Here is a 12103-nt window from a genome sequence, read left to right on the forward strand (position 1 = left end):
AGGCCTCCTGCGTGCACTGCCAATTACCGACCTTCAGATTTCAGCAGAGGGTGCTTTTCACTGTACACAAAATCTAAGTGACACCTCACCCCGCATGCTCTCTGCCCTGCTGCTGCTCTAGCAAATCACAAAGCAGCTTAGTGACTCCAGAGCAGCTATTACCAGGCCTGTTGATGACCAAAATGCAAAACCTGCAGAAGGCTGTACTTGGGAGAATGGGGTTTATCACAGGTCAAACCCATAATGAGCTGGAGATGCAAACACTAAAATTTCATTCTTTATGCAAATTTATTTGGCTTTTAACAATCTGGCAGACAGTATTTCAAAGAACGTAAGCATGTATGGATGCGCTGAATTTGAGATACAAGATTGTAAATTTTAGCACCCTAAATAAGCATTAAAATACTTCCTCAAAGCGAGCTTACAGAATACAAAATGAAAGGACTGAAGTCAGGGCAGACTCCATCAGAACGCCACCTAACCAGCTTCACTGTAGCACCTCCATGGCACAATTGTAGCCACACTGAAATTTTACATTACAAAGAATTAATATAAAGCATCCCAATGAGATGTCTGATGAAACATAACCGTGTTACAAGGATATAGGGGCATTCATTCTTAAGACAATATGTAATACCCATGATGCAATGATTAGAAGAGTCGCCAATGTGCATTATGAAAATGATACCACCCTGAATTGCAGCCTTGGAAAACAACGCTTTACTTACTGGGGCCTATTAGTAAACACAGAAAAGTTTTAAGAAGTGAGATGTTAAAATAAAAGATCTGCAAAGCTAATTTTCATGTTCTATTTCTGGAGATGTAGAAACATCACCATAAACTATCATGTGCAGGATTTTACTAATTTTCTTTGGTGTATCAGCATTTTTCATCCATTCACTGTAAACTGAAGAACAAACCACACAGTTCATGAGGGTATGACGAGCCATGCGACGGTACTTGCTGACGGTGCTTCCACCTTGTCTTTTCTGCCATCAGTCACATCGTTTAGGGGAAGCTTACTTCAGGGGTGAGCATGCCAGAGGAATCATCAGCATGTTGTGCTGGGACTCCAAGAACCTGACGCTGTCCCGTACTGCAATGAAACGCGCATTTAATTAAGAAAGAAATCCAATGAGGAGTAATACTTTTCTCAGCATGCATACAAGTAACAGCAGTGAGAGCCAACATCTCTTACCAGCTGCTACCACTCTGGCATCTTCATGGGCGCTGTGCCTTCCTGCTGCCCGGTGATCTGGGCTCTCATTCCACCAGATCACATGGACTGAAAAGTTCAAATAAAGGCAGCTAAATATTGTTACTGTTGTAATACAATATGCATGCCCTAGTTTTCCACCCTCTCATGTTGGATGCCTTGCATCTAGCAAGGCGAGTATGTGGAGAGACAATCGGTTGCTCAGCCTTTAAAAGGTTTGACTCTTGAACATCAGATCTGAGAACCTTTTAAAAGAGCACCACCTGGCTTAAGCATATAACCCAATACACAAAGGTGGGTTCAAGGACTGTTTACAGGACTTCTGTGATCCATACCAACATTTTTTTTTTAATCGAGCCATCCAATCGTGAGCCAGGACAAGGGTTTCTCCCACTTTTCCCACCCCTTCTCCCCCAGTCACCATTCCCAAATCTTTATCAGAAAGTGAGTAGTACTTGTACCTGTGTTAAGTAACCCATACTCTGTGTGGAAAACACCAATCAGCTTAGTGTAGCCTGTATTGATGTGAGCATTGATTGCAGCCTGGAATGATTCACCCCACAGAGCTGGCCCACCAGGTTTCATCTGGAAAGTAACCCACTCGTATACACCTGGAGGAAAAGACAAAGACGACCTCGAGGAAGGAAATAAAACGTAATTTGCTGTTTCTTAGTCACAGCCACAATGTAGTCATTGTGAAAGCAGTACTGCAATTCCCTGCCATTTGGGGTGGGCAGCCCACAAAACTGCCCCCTTCCTCCCAGCCCACACATCATCTCACAGCTTCCAGAGGAGCACAGGGAGGTGGCTCTTCAGCTGGAACTGTTTGAAGTCTACATAAAAGCGCTGGGACCCAGAGGTACAGAAGGATTCCCACAAAGCCCAGCTTAAAGGGAAACGGTCGCATGAACATTCACAGCAGTTCAGTGTACTTTGCAGAAATCACAAATACTTATACTTGGTAAGTTTGCGATGGCTGATTGAACTATGCAAGTTGGCCTCTTCTAAGACTAGTGATGTTTTCTGGAGCTGGTTTATGACATTACAAACCCCTTTGAATCTTGGCAGCTGGTCGCATCAGGATTCGAAGTCATGAACAACAGACCACGACTAGATTACCGTCTCTGCTCTCCCAAACAATCTGCCTTGCTTGCAGACAAACAGCACGATATCCCAAAAAACTCTAGTCCTGCTAAAAGACATGTTACCTGCCTCCTTTCCATTCACATAGTTACTCTAAATCACACTTGCTAACACTGTAATAGAAATCTGGACAACTGTCATATGGCAATGTACTGTCTGGTATTGTTCTCCAAATACAGGCTGGAGATTTAAAAAGTACAAACATTAAAATGGGAATTGAGTGTTAGAATTGCCAGGTATCCAATTTTAACAGAAAACTGGACTGCTTTTAAATTCAATTGTAACACAGCATAAAATTCACCATCTCTCAGAAATAAGCAACAAAGGTTACTGTATGCATACACATTCTGAGGGGTAAAGCAGGGCCTATTTGACATCACTCCACTGACAGACTAACGTCTGTGAATTTTCTTCAGTAAGCGTATAGTCACATTCATGACAGAAAGAAAGAAAATATACAGAGACAGGACACCTAAACCTCATCTATGATCTACAAAGTATGCTTGACTTATATGTACCTTTAAAAGGTAGGTTTGGGGGTCTCTGTTGTTTTAAAAACAATTATGCAAAAGAAGCAGTAATATAAAAATTGATAAAGGAGAAAAATTCCCGTGAAACAGAACAATCTTTTTTTTTTAAATGTTTCCAGGAAACATCCCCTCACTGACGGATGGACAAAGCAAGCCCAGGATGACTGCTCAGAACATCAGTGTGGAGTTGTCATCCCGCATGTTTGTTTATGTGACTCACACAACTTTTTACAGCCTTACAGCTGGAGCTGTAGCTTTTGACATAAGTACAAAGCCATTCTTAAAAACTTTCTACCTCATCTGTACTATGTCGCCTCTTTCACGAGTGTACATACATGCACTTGTTACATAAAGGGATATAAAATCATGTAATACCTGGTTTAAACTTTAAGGCATTTTTTGTTAGTTGGTCAGTCGGCATCTGTAACTTTAATCAGTAAAAAAGAAGGTAAGCTCACCCCCTTCTTTTGAAGGTTTCCCAAGCTGACACCAGGGTACCAGATAAGCAACTTCATTGTGCTGTTTCTCTATACAGGTAAGGGCTGGAGAGATGAATTTTCCCTGCCAGTCCTTGTCATTGGCTAGCGCCTTCCGGACTGCTGTTCTGTGGGCAAAATTATCTGTAAGAAAGCGGAAGAAAATATGAAAAAACGTACTTACTGCTACATCAGCCAGTATAAGAAAGATGCAGCATGACAGACTGGAAAGAACCTTGAGGAGTATCAGTATTTTGGTACTGAGAGAAAAAACGTAACAGTTTTCCTTAATTACTTAACAACATTTAAGAAGGGGGCTGATGAGACAAGGAGAAAGGATGTTGAACCGTACACATATAAACATAATTATGAAATAAAAATAATTTTATTTTTCCTTAGTTTTCCATTTAAAAAGTTTCTCAGAAACTATTCAGAATTTTTTTTAGAAAAAGGAACAACAGAATATGGCAGAAAATTCTAAGAAGCAGGACATTTCTTAACCACAGATGCATGTGGCAGACAGCACTGACTCCAGCAATGTAAAAAGCTGATTACAGCACCAGCAGCCTGTTGCAACCATCGCTGCAGCAACAGAGCACTTCACGCACGTGGGATGACAGAGCTGGTGGAGCAGCTTTCCAGCTCAGCACAGCGTAGCTTCAGGAACCTAACCACATAAACTGTGTGCTCTGTTTTAGGGGAGTGACTGAGCTAAACTTGAACTATGCTCATCTAAAATTTGGGAACAATTATACGTGCGTGATTCTGTATAAACACATACAGATGTTTGCATATGTATTGTCTGCAGTTATCTGCATTATCCTGTTGAGGAGGTCTCAGTCTTTTTTCCATCCATTTTGAGATTGTGAAGACATCTGTGGTTCACGAGCTGGCCCTAAGCAAGACACCTACCACAGACAAAAGCTGCAGTTCATCTCATACACCTGCGAGGCACAAAGACCACCCTGTAGGAACAGCTGTAATTCTTTCATCCCAACACGTCAAAATTGTCCTACAGTGTTTTGTTTTTTTTCAGTAATCAGTATGGTAACATCTTTTTTTTTCTGATGCTTGGTTACCTATCGTAAGGGCAACAAACAAAAGCCACGTAAGCAGTCCCCTCGCTGGCACACGGAGCACGCAGAGGGATGCCGAGCGTACCATACTTCCACACATGGACAGCCTTATTCATCGCTCCCAGCTCCACAGTCCAGAGTCCCACCAGCTCTGAGTGAGCTGTGCGAAGGTGGAAGTACTTATTGACCAGTTCCACAAACTCCTTCATCCTTGATGGCTTAATATCGTATGTGCGAATTTCATAGAAAATGCCATTATTTTGTCTGGGGCCTGTAGCAAGGGACGCGAGTACCTAAGAGAAAATGTTAAGAAAAGTAACAAACTAATTCTCAAGCCAGAAAACCATCTTCTGTCTCATTTCTAGACATTCTGTTTTACAGTGAGGCACAGGTGTTTTGTTGTTGTTGTTGTTTTGTTTTTACTGGGGACTGGGAGAGGGAATGCTTCATGACCTCCACTGCAAGAGTACCTTGTGACTTCTTCCTTTGGAAATACTTCCCATGTGCACTATTTGCTGGAATTCCTTTTGGCAGTGCAACAGACTGTCACGCTTCCTTTGTCAAAATGAACTGTTTAATTATTACCCATTAAAAAAGAAGGGGTTTCCTTTCCTCAACAGGGTCTCACGGGGGTCTTCCGAGAACCACTGGCACCAGGTATGCCTGCATGACCCAGTCCTCTGCGATGGAAAAGATGCCACGGCATGTGAGCCAAGGGTCAGCTCGACAGAAATGGGAGCAGGGGAAGTGCTGCCTGCCAGGTTACTCATTCATTACCCTCTGCAGGGCGTGCTCTTGCCTTGGCTGCTTGTGAACACAAAAGCGAACGAGACATCTTGATGATTACCCCCTGCAATACACTTCTTAATATGCTTTCAATACGTAAATTTAGAGTTTATGATTCTAAAAAGAAAGAAAAAAAATAAAAAAGGTGGCTAACTCTTCATATCACTTAACAGTTTAATGCAGAGTACTGACTAAACCAGAAACCATTACTAATTTTGCTGAGGAAACTTACAGTGTGCAACTGCATAAAATAATAATAATTAAAAAAAGCTACTACTAATTTACAATTCTGCATTAAAACACTGCTTCTCCTGGCACTGTTTAGCCCAATACTTCCCCAGATTACATTACATTTTTACCAAGGGAACTAAGGGAACACGACCAACTATTGCAATATGCTTCCTAATTACAGCCTTAAATCGGTATTGACAACTTATAGATTGCTGGCATAAGAAACGGGAAGAAGCAAACGCTTGGGGAGAGATTGCTTCCTTCTTGCAAGACGCTGTTAAACCCTGCCTCCTTGCCTTTTGCTGGCAGCCTCCCAAGTGCTGCTGGAGAACAGTTTTCCCATCCACGCCACATAAATATTCCCCGGCCCCGCAACAGGCTCGCTTTTTCGGCTGACTGAATAGCCAGGAACGGGGCTCTCGCCCCCCCACCTAGGAAAACCACGGCCAAAACAGCGCCCCGGCCTCCCCTTCCCTTCCCTGCCCTTCTCTGCCCCGTCCCGGCCCTCACCTGCGGGCGGCCCCGCGCCCCGCACAGGCGGGCGGCGGCGGCGAGGGGTCGGCGGAGCAGCCCCGCGGGCAGCATGGCGGGCGGCGGGGCGGCGGCGGCGGGCGGGACGTTGGGCGGCCCCTGGGCCGGAGCGGGGCGGCCGTTGAGCGGGGGTGGGACCATAGAGACAATCGGAGAGTCACAGAATCATAAAGGTTGGAAGAGACCTCCCAGATCTTCTGCTCCATCCCTTCACCACCACCGTCACCCACTAAACCCTGTCCCTAAGCACCACGTCCAGCCTTTCCTTGAACACCCCCAGGGACGGTGACGCCACCACCTCCCCGGGCAACCCGTCCCAGCGCCTGACTGCTCTTTCTGAGAAGAAATGTCTCCTCATTTCCAACCTGAACCTCCCCTGGCGCAACTTGAGGCCATTCCCTCCAGTCCTATCACTGGTTATCTGTGAGAAGAGGCCGACCCCCAGCTCCCCATGCCTTCCTTTCAGGTAGCTGTAGAGAGCAATGAGGTCTCCCCTGAGCCTCCTCTTCTCCAGACTAAACACCCCCAGTTCCCTCAGCCGCCCCTCACAGGACTTGCGCTCCAGACCCTTCACCAGCTTCGTAGCCCTGCTCTGGACATGCTCAAGGGCCTCAATGTCCTTCTTGTAGTGAGGGGCCCAAAACTGAACACAGTACTCGAGGTGCAGACTCACCAGAGCAGAGTACAGGGGGACGATCACCTCCCTGGTCCTGCTGGCTGCACTATTTCTGATACAAGCTAAGTTGCCATTGGCCTTCTTGGCCACCTGGGCACAGTGCCAGCTCGTGTTCAGGTGAGCATCAATCAGCACCCCCAGATCATTTTCCTCTGCACAGCTTTCCAGCCACTCTGCCCCAAGCCTGTAGCGTTGCATGGGGTTGTTGTGATCAAAGTGCAGGACCCGGCACTTAGCCATGGTGAAACTCATCCTATTGGCCTCAGCCCATCGACCCAACCTGTCCAGGTCCCTCTGCAAGGCCTTCCTACCCTCCAGCAGATGACTGACTTGGTCTGCCTCTGTAGGGTTAAACGCTGGCCCAAAGGGGGTGTCAGTGCAGCTGATAATAAATATAAATTATAAATAATAAATAAAGATACCTCCCACTTCGTAGTGAAGGGTGGCCTGTGGAAGCCAATAATAATAGCAATGACAACAACATCAACAACAATAACATCAACAACAATAATAATAGTAGCAATAATAATAACAATATAAACTAACGTAACAAGGCAATACCTTCTCAGGATTCGTCTTAACAGAATTACAACATTCCTTCTGCCATCCCCCCCTCTCAGGTAACTGACTTTGTTAGCCTCTGCACGGAATTAAGGTGAAGAGGGAAATGATGGCTTTGTGCCTAGTTTTTGCTACTCTCTGTGGAGCTTTCATGATTTTTCTCTTGATTACAGACAATTTTTGTTAACAACAACCCCAGGAAAAAAAGATGGTCTAAATTAAAATGAGAAAGGAAAAAGTTGTTTCAGCAGGCACATTAAGAGAGTGGTGTGGGAAGAATGAAGAATCTGCAGTGTGTTTATACATTGTAAGTACACGTGCAAGTGTTACCCATGGTTACATTTTTTATGTTAAAAGCACTGAGCTTGATACACAATAAAGCATTTTTGCAGCATGGCATGAATCATTGTGATAGTTTCTATAGCAGAAGCACATATGAAGTGTGATTGCTGATGCAGTAATTGCCTGTTTCAGATTTTCTTTTCCACTTACAAACAAATTGTATTTCAGCTGAGGGCAGGGAATGAGTGGCAAATTCCAAAATATTTAAGGTCTTCCTTTGTTTTTCTTACTATATGGATGCATAAATGTTGTTCATAGCCATGTTGTGCTGGGAGATTCCTTTACATTTGTAAAAGTTTTATCATTTCAACTTTGCCTGTGTTTGCTTCTTTGTCAGGAATGAAACCAGGATTTGAATCGAGTAGTCATAAAAAGCAGGTTTTGTTCTTGTTAACCTGAACAGTCAAACAGACGCTTTGATTTTAAACCTATTTGGTGTAGTCAGGGAATAGAATGTGATTTTTGTATTTGAGCAAAACAGTTCAATGTAGTGCAGAGGGAAAATGTACAACAAACACCAGTGGAACTCATTGTAGGCCCAAAATGATTCCCTGAGACTATTTGACAAATGATTTTATACAGACATAACTTTGAGAAAACTGCTTATGAGTTCAGCTAATGAAGTGGCTAAGAAAAGCTTGTTAAGAAAGAAGTTCTTTCAGCTCTACATTTTTGCCTCAAACATGAGTTTGCCACATTCCCTGATATTTTCTCATTTATGTTCTTCTAGAAGTCCAGGGGAATATTCTTTCAAAACAGACGACGCAGAGCCACAGTGGCAGAGTGAGAGGACTGTATATCCAACTCGTTTGCTACTTATGGGGCTGTTTACCATTCCACAAAGTGGTGAATAGGAGCTGTGTTTTGCAGACATAACGCAGCTCACAGATAGTATTGGACATATGGGAATGACAGTGTTGATCTTGTGAAAGAAATAGTGCTGCATAATCCCTGTTCAGAATGTTTTATTTTGGTAGAGTTGATGAATCAAATACTGTTTTCTATTCATGCCGCTGTGACTGCCAGTGATCCCCAGGCAGAAATGGTTTATTAAAATATTTGTTACCAGTGGAAGCCAAAGCTCCATGGAGGAAAAACGCAAGAAAGTGATTTGTTGCTATACTGCATTTATGTGTTGTATTCCCTCCATGCAACATTTTAATCGATTATCATTTTCCCATGGCACAGGGAAACATTTTTAGTCTGATCTGTATGTAAATGACCTGTGAGTGTGGGCAAGCACTGGGTAATATCTTTTATCTTTCTCATACTCTAATTGGAGGTGGTGATAATAGACAAAGGTAACCATCTGTACCAAAGGCTTTAACACTTGCAGGAGCAGCTTTAACTTCATTTGTGATGTTTGCTTAAACAAATGCAGAGAAAGCAAATCAGTGCTAAGCTCTTCTGGAAACTGAGAAAGCACGATACCTGTCCTTATTACACTAGGCAGGATGTTCCAATTTGTGAATCACAGCTTTCGTCTTCCTTTTGTGTAAAGGATAAAACAAGGAGCTTTCCTTCTCTTTCTCCATGAAACCTTCTGCTTAAGTCCTTTCCACAGAAAGGCTGTTTCCAAGTGCTCAGGCAGTAGGTCTTCTTGTGGCTCCTTTACAACTGCAGCTGGTTACACAGTTCCATGCCATTGGTAGAACTTGAGAAGGGTGTGCAATGTGCTTATTTAGCCTGAGTGTAACACACAGGCTTTCCCTGTTACATTTTTACAAATCTCTCCTTCTACGTGCTGCCCATGGTCTGGGTGGTTCTGATCCTGGATGAGCAAGCAGTGAACGATTTCCTGGTTTGTGCACAAGACAGCATTCCTGAATATAATGTAGCCTCTTGGTGTCTTACCAGTAGGCCAGAACATGTAAATAGTTTCTCATTTCCATCTTCTCAGCTGTTCCATATGAAAATCTGAGTAACAGCTTACCAAACTCAGTATTTTCCTCCGTGGTTTTCCCAGCCGCTTTGCAATCCTCATCCTATCAAAACAATCTACATCATATATAATTAATTGCTGTGTGGCAACAATGAGAATACCTACCCAAACCAGTGCCATCCCTGTCTTACCACTGGTGAGAGTCACTGTGCTGCTCCTTGTGGCCAGGGCCTGAGGACATGCTCAAAACAGAGTCATCTTCAGGTTTCTGGTCAGTGATGTCATGTTTTCCCTTTGCTGGAGAAGGCAACACGGTGCTTTATCTCTCTGGGAAGCAGGTCCCTGCTGTCCACACTCTGCATTTGTCCATTCCACACCCTGAATATGGGCTGACATTTGACACAGCCCCTGACCACGGTCTTGGCTTCTTAGATCTTTGGGAAGAAGATAGCGGGCAGAGCAGGGCTGCACAGCTGTCTCGAAAGGAATTAGAGAGCTGCTTTATGCTGCTAGATTTTTATAAACATTTGGGCCTTATGTTGGATGTCACAGTGCCTTTTGTCGTTGTTTGTATCAGCACCAGGAGGAGACAAATTTTACTGTATCAGATGTTCTCCACTCATCTTGCAAGTACCTATAGCACAAACTATGGAATGGGCCACTCTGTTTCTTCGAATTAAGTACAGAAGAAAACACTCAGATATGTTCCCAGTTCTTTTATAGAAGGCATGCTTCTTAAAAGCTTGATTAAATGATTTTTCCTTTCTTTTTTCTTTTTTTAATGCCTGGGAAATCCATAATGATTCTAGAAGAAGGGACATGTTAAAGATAACACACATATTGAAATCCTCTAATCACTTCAATTTTTTTGTATAGTAAAATAGTTTTATTCCAGACCTCTGATTTAAAAAAAAAAAAAAAAAAAAAAAAAAAAAGTCTTCCCTGTCAATAGCTCGTAAGTATTAAGTTCAAGGACTTTATTAATGTGTTGTGCTTATTACTTGACCACTGTAACTGCAGTTGTTCACCTCAGAATATCTCCTTGCATTTTATGAGTGATATTTTTAAAATCTGAGAATTAAATACTCCTTTTAGTTAATCCCTTTTCAGTTGATTAGGCAAAAACCAATGCTGTGCCTGCACATGTTCACAGATGGGGTGACATACGGTGGCTTCTGCCACTGTGGGTATTTCAAGCATAATGCAGCTGAGAACTGTAAGGTCTGTGCCGGAAAGGAGTTGACATGAGTATGCAGATGAAGGTTTACATGGGGAATACCCAGCTGGGTTGACTTTTTACTTCACAGGTATTAGCTCAATTAACATTTTCCCCAGTAAAATTAAAGCCTACAAAAGATGCAAATGAAATACCCAGTTTCGCTTTCCTAAGCTACACTTCTCCATTGCCTTCTGTTATTTGCTGCATACAATAAGCTTGTTTCTGGAGGTGCAAAATGATTTTTTTCTCTAGGATTTGGCCAAACACGGGTTGCACGTGTGATCTAAAGTCATGTTTGCTTGCCAAGAAAAACAAGCTGGACACTTTTAACCTGAAGAAATCGAGGATTCTTTCAGCTGAGGGTGAAACAACATTGTGCCTCCTAACCTGAGTCCTGACAGCAGGCCTTATGTGATGGAGGAGACAAACAAAAGCACTCATTCCATCGGATTTGGTAAAGGAAGATAAATTCCAACACAAGAAGGCTTGCTGTGGAAAGCACCTTTCAGGTATTCTTGCAATCCCATACCTGGCCCAGATGCGGAGAACAGGCATGGTCCTAGGCAGGCCTAAGAGGGTGTGGGAGGCGAATATGGCCAGTTTTCCTTGCTTGGATGATTTCTTTCAGCCTCTCCCAACAAGGATCCAAGATGAATGCAAGCAGGCTGCTCTCAGACGAGTGCATCCCCTCAGTCTTGCTGCTGTCTGTGCTGCTGAGGCACCTTGGCTCAGCAGCTGGCCACTTCTCCTCACGTTGCCCAGCACAGCCTGGCCCCAGCAGACACCAGTGCAGCACCAGAGGGTTGCTGATTTACCGCGGGCCTGGTTAACCTGGGTGGAGAACCATCCACGGTGACACACAGCAAACACGCAGTTTCTAGGTATTTTGTTCTTTATCTCAGTCTCTCTCTAACACCAGTAATAGTACTTAATGGCATTCCCCACACAGCCTGCAGCACAAGTCCCAGTCAATGAAAGGAACTCTGTGATGCCTGTGTTTGGCCACCTTGGGGTTAGAGGCAGCCAGTCATTTTATTGTGAGCAAGCTCTTCTGCTCTAATTCATCTCCTGAGTTTGGGAGTGAGGCCTGGAGAGTCTTTGTACAAAAAAGCCCAAAATAATGGGTTATATTTTTGAGCAAGGCTAAATTATCAACTCCAATAATTCACCTTTCTCTTCTATTTTTTGATGCCTTGCATAGATAAAGATCTCTTTCCAGTAGAAACACAGTCTTGTCACCCATGCCTAGAAAAGCTGTCTCCCTCTTCCAGCCTGCAGTAAATAGCCTCTTTTGTACCTTCCTTTCCCTGTAGTTAGATTGAAATGTGTACTGATAATAGGCTTCTCTTCCTGCCTTAGTTGTTCTTCCCTGACACCCTAGAAAACTGCTTTTCTTGGTACCACTCGATGAGAAGTTCCCCTGAATTTTTTTGC

General features: G+C 43.5%; 1 protein-coding gene across 1 annotated transcript; it reads right to left on the minus strand.

Moving 5' to 3' along the window:
- Positions 1-269: 269 nt before the first annotated feature.
- On the minus strand, positions 270-6080 carry NIPSNAP3A (nipsnap homolog 3A). Its single transcript, XM_035570082.1, has 6 exons — positions 5969-6080; positions 4527-4734; positions 3348-3509; positions 1678-1827; positions 1199-1285; positions 270-1096 (listed from the first exon to the last, which is right to left on the minus strand). The coding sequence occupies exons 1-6, from the start codon at positions 6041-6043 to the stop codon at positions 1020-1022; spliced, it is 759 nt and encodes a 252-aa protein (XP_035425975.1). The 5' UTR covers positions 6044-6080; the 3' UTR covers positions 270-1019.
- Between the last annotated feature and the right edge of the window lie 6023 nt (positions 6081-12103).

This window comes from Cygnus atratus, chromosome Z, assembly GCF_013377495.2.
Source record: "Cygnus atratus isolate AKBS03 ecotype Queensland, Australia chromosome Z, CAtr_DNAZoo_HiC_assembly, whole genome shotgun sequence".
In the NCBI taxonomy this organism is placed as follows: Eukaryota; Metazoa; Chordata; class Aves; order Anseriformes; family Anatidae; genus Cygnus; species Cygnus atratus.

What these genes read in the sequence shown, in the direction of transcription:
- NIPSNAP3A (XM_035570082.1), bottom strand. Translation starts at nt 6,043, where the DNA reads ATGCTGCCCGCGGGGCTGCTCCGCCGACCCCTCGCCGCCGCCGCCCGC. An exon ending in GGGCGCGGGGCCGCCCGCAG is followed by an intron (nt 4,735 to 5,968) that starts GTGAGGGCCGGG and finishes ATTTTCTCTTAG; the next exon opens with GTACTCGCGTCCCTTGCTAC. An exon ending in GAAACCTTCAAAAGAAGGGG is followed by an intron (nt 1,828 to 3,347) that starts GTGAGCTTACCT and finishes CTTTTCCTCCAG; the next exon opens with GTGTATACGAGTGGGTTACT.